The sequence below is a fragment of the Callospermophilus lateralis genome, unplaced genomic scaffold, assembly GCF_048772815.1.
Source record: "Callospermophilus lateralis isolate mCalLat2 unplaced genomic scaffold, mCalLat2.hap1 Scaffold_74, whole genome shotgun sequence".
Taxonomy (NCBI): Eukaryota; Metazoa; Chordata; class Mammalia; order Rodentia; family Sciuridae; genus Callospermophilus; species Callospermophilus lateralis.
In genome coordinates, this window is record NW_027515420.1 from 4,241,986 (window position 1) to 4,269,851 (window position 27,866).

At 32.1% G+C, this 27,866-nt stretch overlaps 1 protein-coding gene across 1 annotated transcript in view; it reads left to right on the forward strand.

Annotated features, from left to right (window-relative positions):
* LOC143389909 (DENN domain-containing protein 1B-like) overlaps positions 1–27,866 on the forward strand; it is a 107,284-nt gene that overhangs the window by 69,160 nt on the left and 10,258 nt on the right. The window contains exons 7-8 of the mRNA XM_076842639.1: positions 1,867–1,992; positions 13,878–13,979. Of these exons, the coding sequence (XP_076698754.1) occupies positions 1,867–1,992; positions 13,878–13,979 (228 nt within the window). The remainder of the gene's footprint in view (positions 1–1,866; positions 1,993–13,877; positions 13,980–27,866) is intronic.

The following is a 27,866-nucleotide window of genomic DNA, read 5'->3' on the forward strand; positions in this document are numbered from 1 at the left end:
CATTTCTATTGTTTTATATTTTAAAACCATTTGAAACTTAGAAAAAAATAATATTATTCAAACTAGAATAAAGAGCATTAAGACAGAAGATTTATTTTTGTATCCTTCAACTGTATTATTGTTTGGATATGTGAATTACCTAAAAATGTTCATTTATTGAGGTTAGATTTTAATATTAAAAATTCCCTCTTAAATGAATCCTGGTATATGCACTTTGTGGGCTAAATGAATTAGGCTCTAAACTTTTATCTGAATCTTTGGAGCTTCAATGTAAATCAAAAAGATCACAGCTATGGGGAGAAGACTGCAAAGGCCTTTCTGCATAGATTATGAACATCAGAACTCAATAATTTTTTCAAAACTATGGTTACAATTGGACCCAATGGGGGTCTGTTTCTTTGAACAGATCACAGCAACTATGACTTCACACTGGAAAATGTCACCACTGTGCAGGTTTATCACCTGTAGAGCTGCTCTTTCCTCTGATGCTGTGCTCATTTCTCATTAGCATTATTCAAAGTTTAGTTGTTAATTAGGTTGACACTTCAATTACAATCATCATCTACAAGACTAGTCAGGACTACTTGTATAAGGAAATAAAAATATTCCTTTTTGCCTATATGTGTAAATGATAAATGACATTATTTTATTATCTGATAGTTTCATACAGTAAGAACATGCTCTGTTAAGGGAGGAATCCAGTTGGAATTTGTCTCAGTTTTTATTAAGAAAAGAGAATTGTTACATAGTTTCACATTTCTGTTTTAAGCATTGATGGGGGTTGTATATGAGGATCAATATTTTTAAATATAAAGACTATAGTTTTCCATTTTATGTGAAAGAAATTAATGAAGTGAATTTGATGCATAGGAGCATGTTATATATCTCCTCCCAAAAAAATCAGTTTACACCAGGAGTGGTACTCACTTAAACATTAATTTGATAATATTGTTCTCTAAAGTACGTAGCACTTGAAATTAAATGATGGAATATGTCTGAAAAATGATAACACATTTAGGTGACTTTTAAAATCATACAAATTCCTAGATGAATCGTTCTTAATTTAAAAAACATTAGTACTTTTTTGATTACTGGTTTATGATATAGTGACATTGAACTTAAGGCCAGCATGTGGTAGTCTGAAAACTAGAAAGAAAGTGTATATCATATATTTTCCTCTTATTAGCTACATAGTGAGGGCAGGTTAATTCATGTCTTTGCACCTCTTATCTCTTCATTCAAAAATGGTATGTGAATTCTTTTCTTAGATGACTATTGTGAATATTAAATGAGACAATGTGTAACATTTGCAGAACATAATTCTCCACTCACGGTACGGTCTCAATAAATTTATCTCTTCTTCCCTCTTTTTTTTTTCTAATAACGACAAAACATATCAACAAATGACTGGAAAATTACATATGCAAATGAAGCTTCCAAAAGTAAAATAAAATTCTAAGTGATCCTGAAGAACCCACAACAAATAACCTTACATAGCAGAAATGAGCTATATTCAATGAGCTTCACCTCAAAACAAGTGGACACATGTTGTAATTGCTAAAAATCTTCAGAAAAGTGGCTCACAAGCAGTTTACTGTAAAATAATTAAAGCTTATTTATGTCAAGAGGCCTTGGGAAAAAAAGAGAGCATAAACCAATTTGCATTAGCACGTTACTATTCGCTCCTGCTTTGGTTTCAATTAACAGACCAGCAGGTGCTCGCTGCAGTTAAAAAGATAAGCTATCAGGAAGAAGGATGAATTTTTGACTGACCTGCAGACACTGTGGTTTGCCTGCTGATTGGGTTCATACCTCGCTGTACCAATTTCTGAGGTGTTAATTTAACTGTTCTTCTCTGTCATGCAGGTCTCGGCCTTGAAAAATAAACTGAAAAAACAGTCTACAGCTACCGGTGATGGACTAGCTAGGACCTTTCTTATGGCACAGGCTGCTTTGTTTGGATCCTACAGAGATGCTCTGAGATACAAACCTGTAAGCATTTTATTTCATCACTATTGTATAGTTCTTTGGAATGAGGCAAAAGAAAGAAACATCATTTTAATATCACACCTTAAAAAAGTATCATGAGTATCTAATAAAATCCAACATAGTATACTATAAAACATCTCCAATTCCGTGGCTTTCTGTGTTAAGTTTTTTGGTAAACTTTAGTTAATACTTCCCACATTATTTTGCATATCACCTTATTAAAATTCTAAAAATGGAACACTTACCTCTTAAATAATTAATTGTGTTCAAACATAAAGCACTTATCTGATCTTGTTAAAATTATTAAGAAATTCATCAATCAAACTTATTTAATGAATTTAAATATGACAAGTACAATGTGAAAGTTTAAGAAGTTAAAACTGAAAATTTTTGCAATATTTGGAAATTTAATTGTTTGCCTAATGTGTAACACTTTCCTAAAGTGGGCTTATCTATTTAGTGTATTTTGAATCATTTTGCTGTTAATTTCACATTCTAAAAATGGTTATTGTGTAGAATTATAGCCAAGTTTTTAGGTGGTCTAATCTGCATTTTTGATTAAGGTATGTTAAGTTGATTTATAAAAATGATTATACTACTGTTCCATGACCAGAGAAATATATTTCAAAAGATAAAAACATAGAATTAGTAAAAGTAATACAAAGACCTGCTGTTTATTAGGAAGTTTACTAAACTGTAGTACCCTTAGTCACTAGACTTTGATCTTATTTGTAGAATGAGAATTCTTATAGTTTCTCTATCTTTCAGGGTTGGTTTGTAAATCCCTATTGTAAAGTAGGAAGTACTAAACATATGTGAATGTGTTCAAGGGTTATTGAGTTATTGGAAGAGTCTTAAATGCATGAGCATATTGGCTGCTGTCTCTAAGTAAATGTGTATGTCCATTTTACATGCTCTGTTAGCTTTATGTTAGCTGTAACAAAATACCTGTGGTAATCAACTTATAAAAGGGAAGGCTTTATTTTTAACTCACAGTTTTGGATGTTTCAGTCCATGGTCCATTGGCCTCATTGTTTTTGAGCTTTGGGAAGTCAGCTCGCTTTTGCAGGGAGCACGTGCAAAGCTCTTTATCCTTACTTCATGGCTAGGACACAAAAATTAAGGAGAAAGGGTCCAGGATCTCAATATCCTCTTCAGGGGTACGTACTCAACAAATGGAAGACCTCTCCTTATACTCTGTGTCCTAAAAGATTTCACCATCTCCCAATAGCTTTACTGGCTGAAAGACTAAGCCTTAACATGTGGGGCTTTCAGGGACACTTATCTAAACCATAGCACATGCTAATGCTTTAAATGTATGCATTTATAGAACTCATAGTACCATACATAACATACAGAGCTCATATGGGAGAGCCTTAAATATTGTTGTTAGGATCTCACTCTTTACAAGACTAGAAAACAGTTATCTACTCTCTAATAAGGCATATACATATTCAATTTATTCAAGTTAAAATAGAAAAAAAATAGTTTGAAAGACAAAATTAATGATTAATTTATGATTATGGGATTTTTTTGTAATAGGAATTGATTTTGAGTTTATAGTATGTACAGGAAAGAAGGTTAAAAATATAATTTTGCATGAATTTTACCACATTTAAATACTTATTCATCTTTATAAACTAAATTTTTCTTTTTGTTTTCCTTCTAAAATTTGTGAAAAACTACAGATTTGAGGACAGAAGTAAACTGAAGTGAGATGAGAAACATTTTTTAATAGATTTAAATTGTCAATATGTTGGGTACAGTGTGGATATGATTAAAATAGCATGTTTTTAACATTTTGAGCTTCATTGAGCAGACAGGAATATAAGATTTCCATGATTTTCAGTTTTTTCAAAACAATCTTGAAAGCCATAATCTCAGTACCTGTTAGAAATATATAATTTTATCATAGAATATCTTTGTTTTTATTGATCCTATTTGTTAATTTTTCTAATTTTTTCCTTTTAATTTTTGATATTTTCTCTTTTTTATTACTAGTTTTTTTTAGGTAGCTGGGGAAGAGTATTTTCATTTTATATGCATTTTTATTGACTTTGAAAAGTTTTTAAAGTTATTGAAAACATTCAGGTTTTTTAAAAAATATGTTTTTCAAAAGTAACAGTATTCAAGGGAAACTATTCATATCTTTATTATGTTTAAAATGTGTTTTAAGCCATTTTCTTTACAAATTGATTGTGTCATAATTTATTAAAATGATTGCTTTTTTCTAGATTATTTTTGGTCACTTGTGTAATAGGTATATGTACTTTATATATTTTTGATAGATATAAATAAAGATGGATCAAGTGTTGAAATTACAATATTTCATGGTTTTGCCTATTCATGAATATATTTTAGTAGAATCTTCTCACTAGTAGAGTATAACTTTAAAGGAAAAACCTACTAAATACCTTTAAGGTGGATATGAATTCTTTCATCAGGCCTAACTTTTTAAAGTTTTATGATTGTTCATGGGTATAAAAATGAGTCATTATTTCCTTTACTGACAACACTTAAAATGTGTTTAGGCCCAGACTAACCAGGGTGTCAGGCTATCTCTTCACCTGATGCTGAGCAACTAATCTGTCTTCCTTTTACTTTCTTTCCAAAACTTTGACCTCAGTTTGTATAATTCTGCCTGAGGCACCAGTAATCTCAAACTTCTCAGGCTCCCAAACCTTTATTTATAATTTTCTTTCTTTCTGGCAGTTCTTTTATCTCTTTTGATTTTAATGTTCAGCCAAATTACTTCCTGATTCTTGACTCCATACTTCATGCCTGATCCTTTCTTTCTGTGAACTATATATTACTTTTCCTTAATATACTACTTCTCCAATATTCACTGATTATTTTCTTGTTATTTTTCTTTATACTTGTAATTTTTGATTGCTGGGCACCCATTAGATGCCAGACATTGATAGGCCCTAGAGATAAACACTTCCATTTAATTTTTACAAGCCTTCAAAACATTACCTTTTTATTTTAAAGATAAACACAATGATAATCATAGAGTTGGAAAAACCTCACCATGTTTCCCTAGCTAGTGAACAGTAGGACCTGGATTAGATTCTTCTTTCCACGGTCCCTCTCTCCAGTGTAACATGTTCCTGTTCAATCTTGCCTGTTATCATAGACTCGTGAAGGTACATTTCCTAAAGGTGTATGTCTTCTTAAATGAATGTGTTGGGGCTCAGAAAAATGATACCCCAAGCTGTGCTTTGACATGCTGATCCAGAGGAAGTCTCAGAACTAAGGTTTCTCTGACCTTCTTGCCTTCTTTACCCTATACCTGCTGTGTCCCTCAATGACTTTGGTCCTTTCTTCCCAGAAGCACAGGGCGACTTTCTCTGAGGTTGCCTTCCCAGAAGGAAGGCAGTTGTTATGAAATCTTATCATATAACCAGAAACGTTAACTGTCAGAGACAATACCATTACCATGCCCATAGGGTAAGTTAAAGTATGGTAACTTTAACTTACCCTATGGGCATGGGTAAGTCTGTATATGTATCTAGTGTATAATGATGGAAATCAGAGTAATTAGCATTTCCATTTCCTCAAACATTTATTATTCCTATTTGTTGAGAAACTTCAAACTTTTCTAGCTGTTTTTAAGTATATCATAGATTGTTTGAGACTGTAGTTTTCCTTCTAGACTATAGAACACCAGAAGTAATTTCTCCTAAAAGTATTTTGATGCTCATTATTAAACCCAAGACTTTATTTCTTCTTAATCAGTTTTTGTTTTCTTTTAGGACTTTAAATACATCATCCCAATATCTTCTGGCCTGTAAGTTTTCTGATGGGAAATCTGATTTTGTCTAATGAGATTGCTGTAGTCGTGACTTGTCACTTTTCTCTTGTTGTTTTTAGAATTCTATCTTTATCTTTGATTTTTTACTTTGACTGTAATATGCCCTGGAGGTCTTTCTGGATTGAGTATACTTAGGATCATTTGAAATTCCTGAATCTGGATATCCATATGTCTTTCAGGACTTATTTTCAATTATTTTATTAACTTGGATTTTCCTGTATTTAATGTCTTTTCTTATCTCCTTTCAGAACACTCATAAGATGAATATTTCTTTGTTCAACAATGTCCTTTATGCTTTTAAGACTTTTTTCATTCTTTTTATTTATTTTTTTCTTTTTGTCTGAATGGGTTATTTCAAAATATCTGTCCTAAAGTTTATAAGTCTTTGTTCTGCTTGGTTCTATTTTTTGTTGAAGTTCTCAATTGCATTTATTTCATTGATTAAAGTTTTGGGCTACAGAAATACTGTTTGCCTCCTTTTTATTATTTGTCTTGGTCAAATTTCTCATTTATATCATGAATTACTGTCTTCACTTTGTTCATTTGTTTATCTGTATTCTCTTGCATATCACTGAGTTTTTACTTAGAATTGTTCTTTTGAATTCCTTTCCAGGTATTTCATAGATGTCCTTCTTTCTCATGGGTATCTGTTTATGGAGAATTATTGTGTTGCTTTGGCAGTATCTTTCTTTCTTGCTTTTTGTGATTTTACTTATATGTCTGCATTTCCAGTGTAACAGGAATTTTTCAAGTTGTAAGGAGTAGCTTTCATAGGAAAGGAATTTTTTGTTCAGGTGTGTAGTGTAGGATGTTGGGTAGGTAGATGCTTTGGCTTTGGTTTTAAGTGAGCACAGTATAGCCTTCATGTGATTTCTTTAACTGTAATCAATGTTAGCCATGTCTACATATGCCTCTGTAGTCTAGACAGCAGCATTTTGGGGTGTGTGTATGTGTGTGTAAAGGTAGGTAGTAGTACAGTTTTACAGTGAATGACTTGTTGCTTCTATGTTATTTTTTTTAGCTGTAAGCAGTATTATCCATGTCTACAAGTACCCAGTAGTCTAGACTGCTGCTGTGTTTGGAGAGAGTGGTACAATTTTGCATTCGATGTGGATTACCAAATATGTATGTCCTCAGGCCCTGCAGAGTTGAGTGTTAACAGTGGCATAGCTTGCAGCAGCTGCGACCACAATCCTAGAGCCATGGGATGCAGAGGGGACTGTCTGTAGATCCCAGGAGTCAAATATAAGTGATCCTATGGTTTGTGGTGGCAATAGCAACAAACATTCCCAGTATCACAGGACATTCACAGGACTATCTCTAGGGCTTGCTAGGTGAGCATGGGTAATACTGGAGTTTTTCGCAGCAGCAGTCCAGTCCCAGTCCCAGAGTATTGGGATACAGAGGGGCCTGCTCTTTGCTCTGTGAGGTAGGTGTTGGTTCTGAGGACTTTTAGTAATATCAGCCAATATATTGGGATGCTCATGGACCCCTGAGGCATAGAGTCTAGCAGTGATTCTGTTCTAAAGATGGTGCTGTGCTGCAGTGACTTGATTTCTGGGGTTGAAAATTGAATTAGGGGTTGGGAGGGGCTCATTGTGAGTTTCTTCTCTGGGTCCAAGAAGTTACATGGACCCTAGGCAGCTCCTTCAACTGGATTAAGCCTGTGAGGCTGTGGAACTCTCCTCTACTTAGAACTGCTGACACGCTGTGATGATGGTGGCCACTTTTCCCCATAACTTTTTCCTGACATTGTGAAGTTCCTTCTGGCTGAGGAGCAAGGGTCACAGTTGCAGTACGCTTTGTTCCTCTCTCTGTGCTGCCATTCTGTGTTTCCATGCTATTTAGTGTTCCTGTTACTCCTGTGCTGAATTTCAGTTCTGCCTTAGTCACATTCCTTGTGATGCAGCCCTTTGTTTGTTGCCCTGTTTATCCCTGTGCTGGAGGTGAATGCCAGGCCATCTCTTCAGCTGTCTTATAACTTTCTCCAGAGGGTTTTTACCTATTCTTCTCAGGAATGCTATGAGAGATTACCTGGGAAACTTTATCTAAATAATGAGACAACTTTGTTCACAGTGAAGTTCAACCCTTCACCTCCCCCGCAAAGTAGAAAAAAATTTTTGTATCAGTCTATTTTCTGTTTTCTAGGCTTAATTTCCTTCTCCCCATGAGAGAGGTTATTTAATCTTCAACTATCTGACATATCCCCACTTTTTTTGGTACTAGGCATTGAACCCAGGAGTGTTTTCCCTCTGAGCTGCACTCCCAGCCCTTTGGGTGTTGTTTTTTTTTTTTCATGTTTGTTTCTTTGTTTTTGAGACAGGGTCTCCCTGAGTTGATTATAGGGTTCACTCAGTTGCCCAGGCTGGCTTTGAGGGCAATCTTCCTGTCTCTGCCTCCCAAGTCCCAAGGATTACAGACTGCCACCATGCTGGATTATCATAAGACCCTCTGAGTTGCAAAAAATTTGTGTCAGTCCCCTGCATATGTCCACATTAAATAACTTTGCATGCCTTTTCTGCCTTTAATCTGTCTATTGTCATTTAATTTGAAAGTTGTCATGCCAACTTTCAAAGTATTTGGGAAAATTAGCTTTACCCCTACAGAGATGTACAATTTACACTTACAAAAAGATTAAATTGAATGCAAAATCTTAGAATTTTCTCAAAGAGATCAGGTTGTATATCATTGCATTGTGTGTATATTAATTGGGGAAGCTACTTGCTTTCCAAGCTATGTTTTCCAAGTAATAGTTGTTTTTGTTTTTTTAATCTTAGATAACTGCCTCTACTCAAATAGCTTTATCCTCTTCTCTCCAATCTTTTAATTCTTTTTTTCTCATCTTTATCTTGGTATTTCTAGAAGCAGGACTGAGTATATTGTACTGAAAGGAAATTTTGATTTTTCTCTTTTTTTTTCTTTTCATTAGCAAATAATATAAAGTAGAAAGCAGTGATGGAAAACATCACAGTATAAGAATATACTTCTTATTCTGTTTATTCAGATTTATTATGAATACAATTTATACATTTAGAAAATATTATATTGAACATTTCTTCTACAGTAGTATGAAGAAAATTATAAAAGAGAATTATGTAAATGAATCTATAGGAAACAGAAGAAATGTGTAAGACACCTATTGAATATATGCATCATTTTTCTAGGTAAAATAATAGCTTTTACCATCTCCTCAAAAAACAAAAAAACCCAAACAGGTTAAGATTCACTCATGTAGAATTGGCAAAACCAGTCATAAATTACTTTTCTAAATCAACCTGGAAAGTCTTATATCTATTACATAGTTAACATACAGTGTTTAAATATTTTTTTTTAATCATGGGAATGAAGTGCTCAGAATTGTGTATTACAAGGACTGAAGGTAGGGAGGCAAATGAGGCTGTTTTTTCACAGAGAAGAAAGGACTCAGTGAGGAGCATCAAGGTTGGCCAGAAGGCTCAGAACTGAGTGACTTTGAAGAAGGCAGTAGTACTGAAGAACCAGTCAGATGTAATTGGGAAGGAAAGCCCTCCCAAATGATTTGTGTATATCCATGTAAATACTAAATGCATGTGCTAACTTATTGTATGAATTAGGTACTTGGCAGAGTAAACCACCTTGCATCATGAGCCAGGAATTGAAAGTGGGACACAGGAAGGGACCAAGGTCCCACAGTCCCCTTTGAGGTCATGCTTCTAATGACCTATTAATCCCTCCAAGATCTAACCTCCTCAAGGCTGCACCATTTTCCAATAGCACAACCCTAGGGAGCAAGCTTTTAAAATATGGACCTTTGGAAGATACTTAAGATCCAGAACATAGCAGCTAGCTATTATTAAAAATTAAATTTTAGAAGTAATATATGATAAAAATTCCTTTAATCAAGGAAAAGTACTCATCTTTAATCTCCAAAAGGAAAGCATTGTCATAAACATGACAGTATTTAGAGTTGCTATTTTAGATAACAATAAAGGGTCTTTAATTGTACCTTTGTATGTCACTGTGTCAAAAACTGTTAAAAATCAAAGTCACAATTTTGACTAACAGCTAATGCTGAAGAAATGTTTGCTTAGTAAATTAAGGGGCAAATACCTGATTATCCTAAGAACATAATTTATTCCTTTGAATATGTAAGGTTCTGTTATTTGTTAAAAGTTAATCAAGCTTTTCTGAGTTTCCTTAAGCATTGCTAATGTATCAAAAGTAAATTACTTTTAAAATGAAGATTGCTTAGGAACCTGGGCCTTACTTTGATTAGTTGGAAGAGTTGCCATTCAAATATTTTTTGGATATATTCCTTTAAAACATTATCACTTAGTAAAGTTGTTGAATTTAGTGATTCAGAATAAGCCATTTGTACATAGGGCTAGCATCTATAATTTAAGATGCTACTTATTAAATCTTTGCTTTAAGATTTCCATTTATGAAATTTGTAATAGTGAACTCTTCTGGTTTTTCTAATCTTGGTTGAAAAGTAGCATTTACTCATCCCTGGCAGTTTTGTGGTTCCTAAAACATGTTTAGGTATTCATTCATCTCGTTAACCATGTTTGAGTATTGATGGACCTTTTGACTTTAGAGATGGTTACTCCTAAAGAAATGTTTGGATTGTATCTAGCATTTTATTTCTGCTTTCTTTTAGTAAATGTGAAGGAAATTTCTATTAATTGCTTCAGCAAAAATGTAAAAATTTTCTCCAACTACTATGGGACCGGTAAGACTTTGCTTTTGATAATAAAGTTTCCATTTTTATATCACTTGTAAAATATTTCATAAGATTGGTGATTATCTTGTTAGTTTCTTAAATTGTGGTAAAGAAAAATTTATTTTTGCAACATGTAGCAAATTAATGCATTACCTATTAATATTATCTAACTTTTCAAATTTAACCAAAATGCTAAATCTAATTTAGAAAAATCAGTGTCTCTTTCCATTTAAAGTTGCTGAATCATAGCCAAATGAAACATTGGTAGGTAGGTGTTATTTTTTCAAGACGCATTCTGTGAGTGGCCTTGGCATAAACTGGTATAATATATACAAAAAGAAGATTTTACTATTAATGATTAAAATGTTACAGTTTGAATATAAGGTTTCTTTTTTTGTTGATTTGTGTGCTGATATATTAGCACTGGGGGAAATTTATTTTTTCATGCTTAATAAATTCTGAAAGTAAACTTGCTATTCCTTACATAAAAATAACATTGGGATTCTTGAAAGGAAAATGCTATATAATCTGAAAATCATTTATTATCATTTCCTCTGAGAACCTGCACATTTTTGAATATTCCCAGGAGAGACCTAGCAGAATCTTTCAGAGATTATTAAATTTAAATAAACTATCAGTATGCAGATATTTTTGCTTAGTTTGTTTATTCTCCTTATATAATGGTGACATTACATATTAGGTCCCATTGCATTAAGGAACTTCATGAGTAAAATACTGATATTTTTAGATTACATTTCACATTTTTGTACAGTATGATTTTTTCCTGATACCTTCACTGCAAACTCCTACTAAGTCCTGCACATCTTATGGCAAAAAATATAATCTTGTGAAACTTTCTTCTCCAGAGTTTAGTTCCAGAATTTGGTTTCAGATTTCCAGAGTTTATAGGTAAGACTTAAGGATAACTTTTCAAAACAGAGAAGAATCACCAAAGAGATGCTGTAAAAAGGCAGTGACTATTCAGAAGAAGGAAAAGTTACTTTTTTCTATTAAAGAAAATTCAACACTTAGTGAGATAAATCATGTGTTCCATATGGAGAAGACTTTTGCCTCCAGGGGGCAGTTCTAAATAATTTTTTCTGCAACAAGCAGTTGATAGGTCAAGTTTAGATAAGATCAGGTAAGGAGGGCATGTACTTCATAGCACATGGCTCTAATGATACCTTTTTCCTTCCTATTCATTAGTCACTATGCAAATGACTCAGTCACATTATACTGAATAATCTTGAATCTGCTCTGATTTTGTTTTAAAAGTGAATCAAGTATGAACATTGATGTTTTTACTATTATCAGTAACAAACTACCTAGAAAGCTTCTTAATATAGTATCTAATATATTATTGTTTCTTCTTTAAATATAGTGGCAAGTAATGTTGGTACTTCCTTTCTAGAAAGTTTGTTCTCCTCTCTGTAATATGAATTTCATTCTTGTTCTAGTTCATTTTATGTTTTCCTGATATACTTTTATTTATGCTCCTTCATTTGACATTTCCATCAAAATGATTGTAGTTTGGGTTCCTTTCTATTGCCTCATCACTGTCCTGAAGAGCAAAATTCAGTTATTTTTGTTATTATGTTGAAATTGTCACATGAAGAGTTTTCCTTTTGTTTTTATGTTTCTATCTCATTACTCTTTATTGCCACAGAATCATATGTTTATTTTCTGTTTCTGTGAATGAACAATATAGCATTAAACAACAGATTAGATAGCAGATAGATATTTCTTAATTGCATGAACCATTTTCTATACTGGGTGGTAAGCCTAACTTTAATATGCAATTCTGTATAGATAATTCTTAAGTATATCAAATTACAGACATTTCCATGTTCTTATTGAGCACTTTGCCTTCACCATACTATAGCAGATACTGTTGGTTCACTGCCTAGACCTCCTGTACTGGCTGGTGATCCTTTCAGTGAAAAATTGCTTTGGCTAAATAGGAGGTGCCTTTCCAAAGAGAGAATGTGCTTTCCCTTATTACTCACCTCCACAAGGGGAGATCAAGCCAATGATACATGCAGTATAAGAAGTTGGGATAAATTCTGTGTTATAATTAGTGCTTTCCCCTGTGTAGTTAGGTAGAAGCTGATCTATGAATCTGATCCCATTCTTGCTTGGCTTTTTTTCTCCTTTCCTTATTTCCTCTAGTATCTTTTCTCAGATTAATTCTTCAACAAGTTATTTGAACAACAATCCCTATCTGGGCCTCAGCTGAGAATACGATTTAAAATGCACATCCAAATTTATTTCATCAACTTCTCCTTAAATACATTTTCTTTCTGTATTTGTAGTGTTTGATAAATTATACCATTTTATTACCCTCAATTAGAAATCTCACCTATTCCGGTGTAGAGTTATTTCCCAGGTTTTTGTTTCTGAACATCCTTTTATTCTTTCAAGTTATTAAGGACAACATGAGAATTGCTAACACGATTTATTGTTATGAATGAGTCATTGTCCTTAGTCTCTGTTTTTATTTTGATCATAAAGTTTAGTCACTTATGTTTATATGTGTTGAGTGGGCAGAGGGTGGCATTTAGGTTGATGAGGGAAATAGCAGGTGGTAGGGATCAGCCACTGAATGATGACAGATATTTTGCAGTCAAATAAGAATAAGTGGAACAAGTGGAGTCTGTAGGACTTGAAATTTAAGTCCTTGTTCATTTGAAGAGGGAGCATCTGGTACAGCTATCACAAGATGGTTCTAGAGATATGATTACTTAGCACTTAGGATAAGTAAAATCAGATGCCAAGTGGAATTTATCCTAAAATATATCCAATCAGAATTATATTTGCAATTATGAAGATAAGGTGATTGTAAGCATTTCATTGATTTCAAAACAAATTAATTTTATAACAACTAATGGAAACAGCAAAAATCATGTAATAATTGTCACATTATTATATAAGTATTCATATTATATTATATAAGTATAAATATTATTATATATTATTATATAAGTATACATATTATATATTATTAAATATTGTTAAGATATTTTATAATCAGGATGAAAATAAAATTGTTGGATGTTTTCAAGTACACATACTATTTATATTCTCATACTTAAGTATAACAGTGTTAATCTTAGTTTTAGGAAATTTACTCCTACTTTGAGGCAGTGAAATTGACCAGTTTTCAGAGTCCAAAAGATTCTTGAATAGTAAGGTATTTTAGAGGATTTTTAGTACTGGAACATTTCGGCTAGCCTGAAATCCAGCTACTATGTATCGAGGTCTATTTGTTGATTCCCTGTCATATACTCTAGGACTCTCCATGTACCTCCTAAAAGAGACTGGTTCTTTAACTGTCTTTATATTGATGCCCTGAAAATCTTCATTTCTATTTAGGGTGAGCCTGTCACTTTCTGTCAGGAAAGTTTTGTAAAGCATCGCTCAAGTGTGATGAAACAGTTCTTGGAAATTGCTGTTAACCTTCAACTTTTTAAGCAGGTAAGAGTGGATCTACACATTTTTAGTCTGTAACAGAACATTGTCATTTTTGCACATTTTCATCATCCTGAAACTGTGTCCTAATCCTGAGTAAAGTCTTTTCTAGCATTTTATGAATTTTTTTAAACTCGGTAGCTAGCTGTGACATAGCAGTGCAGAAATATTATGTAATAACTTTGCTATTAAAAGGAACTAATGAAAAAATTGCTAAGCTCCAGGTTTCACTGAGGAAGGGCATATATCCATAAAAGAAAACACAACATGAGTAGTTATTAAACAGGGAATGTGAGGAGGAGTTATTTTGGAATGGTAGATTGATATGGTAAAAAATAACTAGGATAGTCTCAGTGTTATCTAGTTTATAAAATAATTAACAAAATGAATATTTAACTAACCTTTTAAGCTGTGTAAAAGACTTTTCATAATTATGAATTTAAAATTTAGGGGGAAATTATGGTTATACCATATGTCCTGATTTTCAGTTCAGAAAATATAATTTCCATTTCAAAAAAGTTGTAGCTTGACATTGGAATTCAGAAATTTTGGTATACTAGTTTTTTCATCTCATTATACAGTCATAGCAAGTCTCTTAAACTTTGTTGTCTTAGTTTTGGTTTACATAATTTAAGTCCTTAAAATTTGCATTTCTTCTTTGAAATGACAATTTTAAGAGTAACGTTGATGTTGTGAATTTAGTGTTAATGAAGAACAGCGGTATTTCAAATAGTGCTCAAACAGTATAAAAATATGTAATGCCTTGGAGGAACTGATGACCCTAATAGTAATTTATTTAGACTCTTGGGGGGAAATTCCTTATAGCTTAAAATATTATTCAAAATAAGTCAGTAAAGAAATCAGCATGGCAACAAATTAATATATTATCTATATTCTATGGAAATTTAAAAAAATAATCTAAGATTTGAAAGTATTTAGATAATATAACTGTCTTTTAATATATAAGGAAAGGCTTTCTATATATAAACTTTTAGGATCATGTATTTCAGGACCAGAGATGTCTTGTTATTTTCCAAAGATATAGTTGTATACTTTGGAGTTTCCTATACCTAGATGTATCCAAGCATTTAGTGAATTACTTCCTAGGGTAATAAGGAGGATCAAATAATAGTGCTTTATAATCACTGAAGAATATAGTACAGTGTATTCCCAAGTTAGTCATCCAGTATGGGCTTGTTGAATTAAATATTAATGTACCATTTTTGTATCAAGAAGAGATACAACTTTCTATTATCAAGAATGAGTAGTGAAGATCAAATTGTTAAATGGGTCAAGGATTGAATGGGTGGGTAGAATATATAACTTGCTACTTTTGAGTAGAGATTCTGTAACTGGTTTATTACCACTTAATAAGTTAATAAAGCATGGTAAAATTTATTGCATAGTAATTTTTAAAAAGCATTTATAAGAATCATGAAGAGTTGGGTTAGATACTTTTCACTTAACAGATGATTGTGCATAAGTGCATGTTTATTTTTCTTTAAAATACAAATATTGCCACCTACCTAACAGGGTTGTGATAATATTTATGTGTGCTTATATATGCACTCAGCATAGTGGATGACACCTTGCAGATGCTCAGTAAGATTTATTGTCCTTCTCATTCTTAGAGGAAATACAATAACATAATCCAAGTCTATGTGGGATTATTTTTAAATTAGTAAAATGAAAAGGCTAAATCTAAAAAATGACAACTTGAATAGTTGTGCATAGACAAATGTACCATTTTTAGAAGTTGATATCATTTTATGAATCTTAAGAAAGTTATTCTTAAAGATAGCCCTGAAAGTATTTAAAAGAGTCTTGTTTACAGAGTTTTACAAACTTTTTTAAAAGAAAAGTCAGTTGGTAAAAATGTATCAACACAGATGAATCTTCAAAGATTATACTTAGAAATGGATGAAGGAATATAAAAATTTACTAGGTACAAGTGATTACAATCTATAACAATGATTTTATGATCCATGGTAGATCTAGAATCGGTGTCTCTTTTAGCATGTTAATGCTTCCAGTTTGATAGAATTTGAACCCAGGAGAGCAACATACAGTTTTAAAGAAAGAATTAGAGTGAATTTTTATTTCTGGTAATATGTCAGAGTAGGTTGAGAAATAACTTCTTTACCCAAGCAATTTAAAATGTAGGAGTTGAAAAATATTTTGGCGAAAGGAGGCACAGGAAACAGAGCTCATGGGTCACTTTTTTCTGGGTAAGAAGTATAATAGGAGAACTTACTTCCAAAAATCTGGGAGGACTTCATGTAAAAGTAAACAGGAAATAAAGGTACATTTTCCTTTCAATTATTTCCTGGGTATCTGAAAGGAAACTAAAATTTCAAAAGAATTTTCACTATTAAAAATCATTAAACATACAGGGAATCTAATCATGAGTAATATTAAAAGCAACAGAAACTGACCAAGACTTCAAATACTGGAATTATCAGAAATAGAATATGACATAGCCATGTTTAAGATGTTGAGAGAAAAAAATCATGCTTTAATAAAGTTGTTCAGAAACAACTTTAAAGGATATAAAACCAATTTTAAGAATACAGCAAATAATTAGTGAAGCATATAATAATTGAAATTAAAGGAAATTGTTAGGTTTAATTGCAGATTTGTCTTAAATGAAGAGAGATTTAAGGAGTTGAAGATATATCTGAAATAGAAATTATCCAGAATATGGTACAGAGACAAAGAAATAGAAATTATAGTGAGATAATAGACATGGAGAGTCTAGAGTAATTCATATAATCAGTTCTAATAGGTAAAGACTAAAAACAGAACGGAGAAAATAAATGAAATGACTTAACTAGAACCAGTGAAACACTCCATTTTATGGATTTAAGAAGTCCAACATATCCACACCAAGCAAAGAAAAAGAAATCTAATATATTCAGTTACAAAATATTAAAGAGGAAATTTTTTAAATGATAGGAGAAAAAAAAGATTACCTTCAAAGGAGAACTGTACTGACTAAACTAACTTTAAATCAACAACAATGAATATAGATGATCCTGGCCTGATATCCATAACATGTCTAGAAAAAAAAAATATGTAGAGTCGGATACCAGTTTAAACACCTTTTAATTACACAAAGGATCTGAAGGCATTTCTCAACAAAACCGAGGTTTGCCCCTTGAGCTGGTTTTATTGATATGTCTACTTGAGTAGGCCACTGTCCCCACTTTATTCATACATTAACTTAGGTTTTGTGATGAAGAAGTATTATAGATATAACTAAAACCCCTAATCATTTGACTGTAAATAATAAAGATTATTGTTATAACCTGACTGGTGGATCAGTCTGAATCACTAGGAAGTCATTAAAAAGAGGACTAAGGAGTCCATGAGAAAAGAAGAGAGAAAGCTATTCCTTAAGAATGAACTCATATAAAATTGGAAGAGGTATGTGTCCTAAAAGATGCATAAATATCAATAAGAAATACAAGAAACATAAAAAAAAAACAAGGCAGCATGATTTTTTTAAAAGTTCACAACTCAGTAGTATCTGATTCCAAAGCAGGATGAAATTTCAGACAAATAATTTAAGTAATTATACTAAAAATGATCATTTAATTCAAAGAGAAAACTAATAAAAAGCTGGATGGTTTAAGGGAAACAATGTAGGATAGAAAAGAGCAGTTTAGTAAAGGAGAGAGCTTCTAAAAAAGAACCAAAAAGAAATTTTATAGATGAAAAACTCAATAGATCAAATAAAAAGTCTCACCAAGATTAAATCAAAAAGAAGAAAGAAATCAAGCCTTCAAGACTTGGGTGAAGAGTTATCATATTTAGAAAGTAAAAAATAAAAAGAAAAGTAAGAATAAACAAAACCTACAAGGCCTATTTATGATTAAAAGCAAGGTGTGAAATCATGATATTGAAGAAGGAACAGAAGAACAGCCTTGATATTTAGTGAAATAATAGCAGATTCTCTAATCTTGGGAAAGGTATGATCATCCAGGTATAGAAATCATTTAGAACTTCAAATACACATGACTGGAAAAGAACTTCTCCACATTTATTGAACTTCAAAAATTATAGAACAAGGAAAACTATTGAAAGCTACAGAAGAGAAATACTTGCAAAGGCAAACATATCAGAATAATAGCAGATTTCTCTAAATAAATTTGGAGGGCCTGAAATGATAGATATTAAGCTCTAAAAGAAATAACTGCAATTCTAGATTACTATATCCAGTGATGTTATCCTTCACAACTGAAGAAGAAATAAAGTCTTTTCAAGATAAACTAGAGGAATTCATGGCCACTAAATCATAATTACAGAAAATACTTAAAGGAATTCTATACTCAAAAGAGGAAGCAAGATAAACACAATCCTGACAGCATGAGAAAGAATACATATCCTTAAAAGAGTAGAAAAACTAATAAGAATTAGGAAAGAATAAAATATTATTACCTTATTAGATCATTAGACTTCTAAGATGAATAAAGGAGGTTGTTCCAAACAACCAGAAGAAAAACATAGAAAAAGATAGGCCCAAATACAAATGACAGGAAATTGTCCATACCATTTAATAATTATCCTGAATATAAAAGGTCTTAATTCTTCAATTAAAAGAGGCACACTGCCTAATTGAGTTTAAATAAAAATGAAAAAACAAAAACAGAACCTGACAATCTGCTGGACGCAAGAAACTCACCTCAGTGGCAGACATACAGATACTAGAAGTGATAGAAAGTGAAGTTTCAAATAAGTGAAAACAAAGCAAGAAAGACTAGTTATACTTATATTTGGCAATATAGACTTCAAGTCAAAATAAGAGACAAAGAAGGTTATTCCATGTTTACAAAGCAAACTGTCCATCAGGAAGATATAATGTTGTAAATATAAATGCACTAAATATTAGAACAACCTCAGATTTATAAAACAAACATTACTGAACATAGTAATGTTTGTTTTATAACATAGTGGGAAACTTTAATATCTGATTCTCACCAATAGATCATCCAGATCAAAAAAAAAAATCAACAGAGAAATATCAGAGTTAAATTACACTATATATCAGATAGACTTAACAGACATCTATAGAATATTCTGTCCAACATCTGCAGAATTACATTCTTTTCATTAGCTAATAGAACTTTTTTCAATATTGACCATATTTTGGGACATTAAGAAAGTCAAAGAAAATGAAAAAGGAAATAATTTATTGCATTGCATCAGATCATAATAAAATGAAACTAGAAATCAACAGCAAGAGGAACCACAGGAACTATGTTATATGGAGAGAAAACACTAAACATTAAAAAACTCAGGGGGAGGATTAAGATATTTGTAGAATCAAATGAAAATGGAAACATAACGTAGAACAATATGTGCAATACAGCAAAAGCAGTTCTAAGAGGTAATTTTATTGCTATGAGTGCCCACATTTTAAACAAATGAGCGATCTCTAATAAGTAATTTGATAATGCATCTCAAGGTCCTGAAAAACAAGAGTAGAGCAAACCCAAAAGCAGTAGATGGAAAGAAATAATAAATATTGGAGCTGAGCTAAATAAAATAGAGACTAAAATAATGATACAAAGGATCATGAAACACAAAGAGTTAGTTCTTTGAAAAGATAAATAAGATTGACAAACCTTTAGCCAAACTAACCCGGAGGGTGGGGGCAGGGCCGGGGGATGGGAGCCAAAAATACAAATACAACTGAAAAGGGGTTATTATGACAGATACTACTGAACCAAAGATGATCATTAGTGACTGTTTTGAAAATTTATACTCCAATAAAATTAAAAATCTAAAAGAAATGGATAAATCTGTAGACGCATATGACCTACAGAAATTGAACTAAGATGATATCAAAAGCTGAATAGATCATTAATAAGCAGTGAGATTAAAGTCTCCCAACAAAGAAAAGCCCAGGACCAGACAGGTACATTGCTGAATTTTATGAGACATCTAAAGAAGAACTAACACCAGTGTTCCTCAAATTATTCCATAATGTAGAAAGAGAAGGAATTCTTTCAGACACATTATGCATAGCCAGTATTTCCTATCAAAACCTGATAGATACAACAAAGAAACTATTGACCAATATCCTTGATAAAAATAGATGCAAAACTCCTCAGTAAAAATACTTGCAAACCAAATTTGATAACACATTAAAAAGATCATACACCATTATCAAGTTGGTTTCATGCCAGGGCTGCAGGAGATGGTTCAACATGCAAATCAGTAAATGGAATATAGCACATAAAAGAATAAAAACCAAAAATTACATGATAATCTCAATGGATGCATGAAAAGCCTTTGATAAAATTCATCATCTCTTTATGATAAAAATCTGAAGAAAATAAGTGTAGAAGAATCATACCTCAACATAAAGTCTCTACATGACATACTTATGGCCAATATCATACTGAACTGGGGAAAACTAAAAGTATTTCCTCTAGATTCATGAATGAGGCAAGTTCATTCTCACTACTTCTATTCAATATAGTTTTACCACAGCAATCAGCCAAGAGAAAGAAAGAAATGGGATACAAACAGAAAAGAAAGAATTCAAATTGTCCCTGTTTGAAGATGATATGGTTGTATAGTTTCAAGAACCTAAAAACTCCACCAAAAGACCGATAAATAAATTCAGCAATACAACAGGGATATACAATATGCAAAGATTAATGTATTTTTAAAACACACCAATAAGCTCACTGAAAACAAAATCAGGAAAACATTTCCGTTCACAATAGCCTTATAAAAAGTCTACAAATAAACAAGAAGGTAAAAGACCTCTTCGATGAGAATTATAAAACACAGAAGAAGGAAAAAGAAGATACTAGAAAATGGAAAGATCTCTCATGTTTGTGGATTAGGAGAATTAACATTGTTTAAATGGCCATACTGCCAAATGTAATCTACAGAATCAAGCCAATTCCCTCAAAATGCCAGTGTCATTTTTTCATAGAACTAGAAAAAAATACTAAAATTTATTTTGAACCACAAAAGACCATGAATAGTCAAAATAATCCTGAGCAAAATAAGAATGCTAGGGTCATCATAGTACCTAATTTTAAATATTCCTTAGAGATATAATAACAAACACAGCATGGTATTAGCATTAAAAACTGACATATAAAACAATGGAATAGAATAATAACAAACACAGCATGGTATTAGCATAAAAACTGACATATAAACTAATGGAATAGAATAGAGGACCCAGAAATAAACCCACTCCTGTACAGCCATCTGATTCTCAATAAAGTTGCCAAAAATATAGTCAGCCTCTTTAACAAGTGTGCTGGGAAAATGGCTGTCTCCCAGTAGAAGACGGAAACTAGATCCTTTCACCTTCTACAAAAGTCAACTCAAAGTAGATCAAAGACCTCAATGTAAGCTTGTAGCTTTGAAGCAATTAGCAGAGTGAAGAGGCAACTTACAAAATGGGGGACATCTTTGCTAGCTGTTACAGAAGATTAGTATCCAGAATGTGTTAGGAATTCAGCATCAAAGAACAAGAAAAGGGCAACTGAACTGAACAGATGCTTCTCAGAAGAACAAATGGCCAATAAATATATAAAAAAAAAATGTTCATCATCTTTAGCCATCAGGGAAATACAAATCAAAGCTACCTTGAGATTTCACCTCAACCCAGTTGGAATGGTTATTATCAAAAGAGAAAAAAAACATAAAAGTTAGGAAATGCTGGTAAGGATGTGGAGAAAAGGAACCTTTATAATATACTGTTATTAGGAATGTAGACTAGTACAGCCACTGTGGAAAACACTATGGAGGCTCCTCAAAAAACTAAAGAAAACTACCATATGATCCAGCTGGATGGATGTACACCTGAAGTAAATGAAGACAACATATGAAAGAGATACATGCATACCTCTGTGTACCTATCTTAATTGTGACTCTATTCACAAAAATCAAATTATAAGATCTGCCTAGGTGTCTGTCAATGGACACTATAAGCACATACACATTGGAATATTATTCAGCCATGAAGATTGAAATCATGTCATTTGCAGGAAAATGAAACATGTTAACCAAAATGAGCCAGATATAGAAATACTAGTGTCGTATTTTTTCATATATGGAAACAAAGAAAGAAATAACCTATAAGTAGAATAGAAACTATTAGGGAAGAGGGAGAAGGGGGGTCCAGGGTAAGGGTGAAAGAAAGTAGGGTAAAAGATAGTTCTAGAGAGGTAAATGCAGTTAAGAGAGTATGTGTGCATGTATGGAACTATCCCAGTGAAACCGACCAACTTGCATAGTTAATATGCGTTAATATTTATAACAAAGTTTATTTTCAAACCATTCTAGTGGTTTGAAAATAAAAGGTACTATTTCATGCCTAAATTGCATTTATCTAAGAAATTAAATAACAAATACTCATAAATTTATAAATTTTTTGAGTCTAATTTACCATGTTAACTTATTATAGGAGAAAAATTATTATTCTCAAAAGATGCCCAAAATTCTATAGACTTTAATAACCATTTATGATCAAATGTAGAAAAAAAAAGGCATGATTAATAGTTTCTTTTGGGGAAAGATGCCAGTATTTTTCACTTAAGCTTCTTATATGCATAATTTTGCCCCCCAGAAGGTAAAAATATTTCAAGAGGAAGATACTAAAATTACATTCTTATTACTTTGAAGAAGGAGACATGCTTCTTAAGGCTTAATACTTTGATTTCATTAAAATTCAAAACCTTGGTCATCATGTGTATTCACAATAGATATAAACCACCCAATCACTTAGAATTTCTATACTATAAAACACAAACTTCCTCATGACACATATGATTCAATATAATTGTGTAAAATATTTGAATAGATACATACTGGTGAAGAAACTTAAATGACTAATACTGACCTATAAGATGTTCAACCATAATTTCTACTAGAGAATTACAAATAAAAAGCACAGTCTACTCATTCAGTAGACTGTCCAAATTTTTAAAACCTGAAAACCCCAAATTTGAGCAAAGGTGTAGAGCAAGAAACTAAAATTTAATTATTTAGTTATAAGTTTATACAAGTTATTTAGAAAACACTCCGATTCTACCATTTAAGTTAAACATGCAAATTTCCTATGAGCCAGCAACTATACTCTAATACACATCAAAAGTTTTTTACCAAAATTGCTCAGAACAACAAAACATGTGAGTAATTTTAGCATGAAGGATTTGTTATATTCATACAATAAAAGATTTTATCAGGGAAATGAATGAATTATAATAAAACTTGAGATGAAGGAAGTGAAACAAGTGTCAGTGAGGAATGTATATGATGAACTCTTGGAAATAATGTTCAAATGCAATAAAATCTAAATGATACATTATTTATGTAAACCTAATTATGTGATCAAAAACCATAAAGACAAAGTAAGCATAAGCTGGAGGCTTTTTTGTAGGGAGGGAGGGGCACACAGAGATGCCTTAAAGGAAGGGCAGTGTTCTCCCAGATTATCATATCCTTAAATTGTATAATATTTAAATTTTATTTTTAAAAAATTTAATAGATAAATAATAATTACATATGTTTGTGGAATACAATGTGAGTGATATACAAACACATATATGTACATATGCATCATGGAATCATATCACGGTAATTAACATCATTCACCTAATGTAATTTTTTTTAGTGAGAACATGCAAAAATTTTCTCTTTCAGAAATATTGAAACAGGGCTGGGGTTGTGGCTCAAAAGGTGGCGCGCTTGCCTGGCATGCGTGCGGCCCAGGTTCGATCCTCAGCACCACATACAAACAAAGATGTTGTGTCTGCCGAAAACTAAAAAATAAACATTAAAAAATTCTCTCTCTCTCTCTCTCTCTCTCTCTCTCTCTCTCTCTCTCTCCCTCTCTCTCTCTTTTTAAAAAAAAAAGAAATATTGAAACAAACAGTACTGGTAACTACTCTGTACAGTACATCTTCTGTTGGCTCACTAAAACTTTGTATTCCTTGTTCCTCATCTCCTCATCCCCGGGCTGCAGTTTCTATAACAAAGCATCAGCCACCAACTGCCTTTACTTTATTATTATTAAGCTATAATTATTTAAACAATTAATATTTAAATTAAATAATTATGAAAATATAGAACTTTTTTGATGTTTCTAGATTAGGAATTAAAAGCTGTGTTTCCATTGATTTTTAACTTCTTTGAGCTTCAGTTTCTGCATTTCTAACAAGAGTTACTCTAAAGATCACTAAATTTGAGATACATTTTGGCTCTAACATTCCATGATAATATGAAATAAACATATAGCTTAGACAGATGATAGGAGGTTCCATTTGGATGAATTGCTCTTTAGATAATGGATTTGGAAGGAATCCCAGAAATAGTTCCTTAAATCCACAATCTGACATCACTGTATTTCTTTAATTAGCAGTTTTATAAAGATTTAAGCCACTATTTTTAGGTCTCTTACCTTCATTTCATAGTACACTAACACAATAAAGTAAATAATTTTCTTGTTTTTATTGTGGGCTATTAAAGTTACTGGAAGAAAGGTCTTCTATACTCGTTTTGCTATGTACTTTGTATGGCTAAGAATTGTGTTGAATTTATTGCGTCAATCCAGGATCTTAACTTGAACTGTAAATTTAAAGGATCTCCATGAATATAGACCCTCTTAATTGGAAAACTGTTAAGAAATTTGTATAATAGTGAAGGAGTTCAAGTATATTCATATAATGCTCCCCCCATCCCCAAAATAAAAAAAGAATTCTGCTTGTTCAAATTCTAACTCAATTGGGGAAGAAAATGATAGGGAAGTTTCAAATTGGAAAAATTTCTTTTAGTGTTCCTCCAAAACCTTTAGTATGGTTCATAAGATAATATAAACATTTTTTATCAAAAATTTCCCAAAGTACTCCTCGTGATAGAAGAAAAGGCATACTTTTATTTATTTATTTAGTGGTGCTGGGTATCATACTTGGAGACTTAAGCATAGTAGGCAAGTACTCTACACTGAGCCACATTTTCAACTGAGAATATGTGTGTTTTAAAAGTATTGGGAAGTGGATATAGGCCTGCTGAGAAGTATATTTTAGGAAGCCTCCTGTATTTTTCCAAAACATCTCTGCATATCCTGCATTCTATACCTCAATATGGCAATGTTAATCTTCACGAGAAAGTATTTTACATAAATTACTGGTAAAATTACCATCTGTCACCTCCATGTTCAAGGAAAATTAGCAGTTAAGTAAACATACCATGTTCATCCTTTGACTTTGAGTTCCTCATCACACTGCTGTGTGTTATTGATGGTGTGCATATTGCACTGTTAAGAATACTTGGCCCAGGATGCAACAAACCTGTGTTTGGATCTGATTTTGCCACTTTCCCAGAGTATCTCACTATGTAAGGTGCTTGGTCTATTTCTGGGCTTCCAATCTTTGCCCAGTTTTCTATACTAAGGCAATATCCAATCACATTGAAATTCCTTCAAATATATTTTTCACAATATAATGCTTTGCATGTGCTAGCAATACCAAACCACCAATGTTGATTTTCTGCCATTCTTCAATATCCTGTTCAAATGTTAACCCTATTGCCATCAGTTCTGTCCTTTGTTTCCTTAGAGCTTTGTTCATGCCTGAGTTTTGCATTTATTCCATGTTGTTGTAATTTGCCCTATTTTCATACTCATATTCACCTCACTAAAATCTTCACTGTTGCTTACCACATCTGCACTCTTTCTCTGTGCCTGTGTTTATCCACTATAACAATAATGTATTGATGATTTGTTTTGTGGCAAGCACTGTCACTCCAAGCACTTGAGATTCAGAACTGTGTAACCCTTCACAGAGTTGTCAATTCTAATGAAGGGAATAGGCTGACAAACAATAAATAAGAAAAGTACCAGTAAGTAAAAAATTTGGAGAACTTTTGTTGACCAATTTAGACTGAGTGAGTAGAAAAGGCATTACTGAAAGGGTAATATTTAAATTCAATCTAAATAATGAATCAATTCTGAGATTTTTTTTAAAAAATTATCATTTCAGGTGGAAGAAATTTCTGTTGAAAAGATCTTAGGTGAGGAAAAGAGGTTAATATTTCCTGGGAACAGAATTAAATCAACTGTGAGCAAGGGGGAGAGTTAGACTACATGGGGTTGGAAAGGAACAGATCAACTGGGGCTTTAAAGGCATAAGAAGTTTATATTTTATTCTGGATTTAATAGTATTCCAGGAGGAAATGTTAGCTGGGACACAACTGGGTCTGATTTTTATTTTATAAAGATTACCCAGATTATTCTATAAGAATGGATTAGAACAGAGAAGGTTTTGAAGCTCCTATTATGAAGCCATCACAGTTGTCCTGGACAGAAGTGTACTAGGGTGGTGATAAAGAAGATTATGTGAAGCAGAACAGACATTTGGTTATGTTAACAGGGTGAAATTTCTGACACTTACTGATGAAAGATATAAAATCAAAGATAATGACTGAATTCATTATTATATAGGCAACTCTAATAATTATTTATTTATACATCAATTTTCTCAATAAGACTATGAGTTTTACTAGGATTATGACCATATATAATTAATATTTGTACATGCAGTTTCTTGCATAAAATATTGTCAATTCTGGATGCTAAGTAAATCTTAGGAAAATTTCTCCATAGCATGTTTTTATTATTACATGTACATAATGATTCTGAATTCTGAAATATTTATGTACTATAGTCATGTCAACTGCAAAGGATAAATAGGGAATCTATGATTAGAATGGTTTGTTTCATTAAAGTAAACTTCATTATGACAAAAGGAGAACACTAAGGTAACAAAGTATATTCTTTAAGTAGTACATAAATAATTATGTTGCAGTAAAAATCCTTAAGACTATCTACCTCAAATGAAAATCACGTTTTGTAAACATGCCACCAATTCCATCCAATTTTTATTATGTAAAGAGCATACTTTTTTGGAGACAGATATAAAAAAATTGTATGCCAGTTTCTTAAGATTCTTATCAGGTAATAGAATTAAAACTTATTTTGAAAGGATTAACAGACCTTGGAAATCTTATTGTGAGCAAACACCCCAAAATTTATGATTTGATAAAACGAATCCCATGCAGTGTTGGATAGAGGAGTTCATTCTCAACTAATCTTTGGTAGTTTCTTGGAAACATACTATTACGACACATAAGAAGAATTCGGTGACTAATATTGCTTGATTTTTTTTTTTTGACAAAGATTTTATGTATTGGGTCTAGGGTTGTGACTCAGCGGTAGAGTGCTTGCCTAGCACGTGTGAGTTGCTGAGTTTGATCCTCAGTACCACATAAAAATAAATAAATAAAGGTATTGTATCCAATTAAAATATAAAAAAAATAAAAATAAAGTATTTACTTAAAATTTTTATGTACTTATGGTATATAATATGATGTTTTTACATTGGAAATATAGAATGGCCAACCATCTAATTAGAATATAAGTTATCTTACACTTAACGGTTTTTTATGGTGCGCACAATTAAAATCTATTCTCATCAATTTCCAAATATATAGTACCTTGTTATTAACTATAATCACTATGCTATACAGTAGGACCACAGCACTTATTCCTCTTATCTAATTCAGATTTTGTAGGCTTTGACCAACATTTCTTCATCTCCACCTTCACCAGCCTCTGATGACCACTATTATACTCTTGTTTCTCTGGATTTTTTTTCTATATTGTATATATTAGTGAGATCATGCATTATTTTTCTTTCTGTGCCTGCTGAATTTCATTTAGCATAGTATCTTCCAGGTTCATATTGCCATTAATGACAGAATAGCCTTCTTTTATAAGCTGCATTGTATGTGTGCATGTGTATGTACATATATACATACATGTATGTCTTACTTATAAAACATATTTATGTTTATATATGA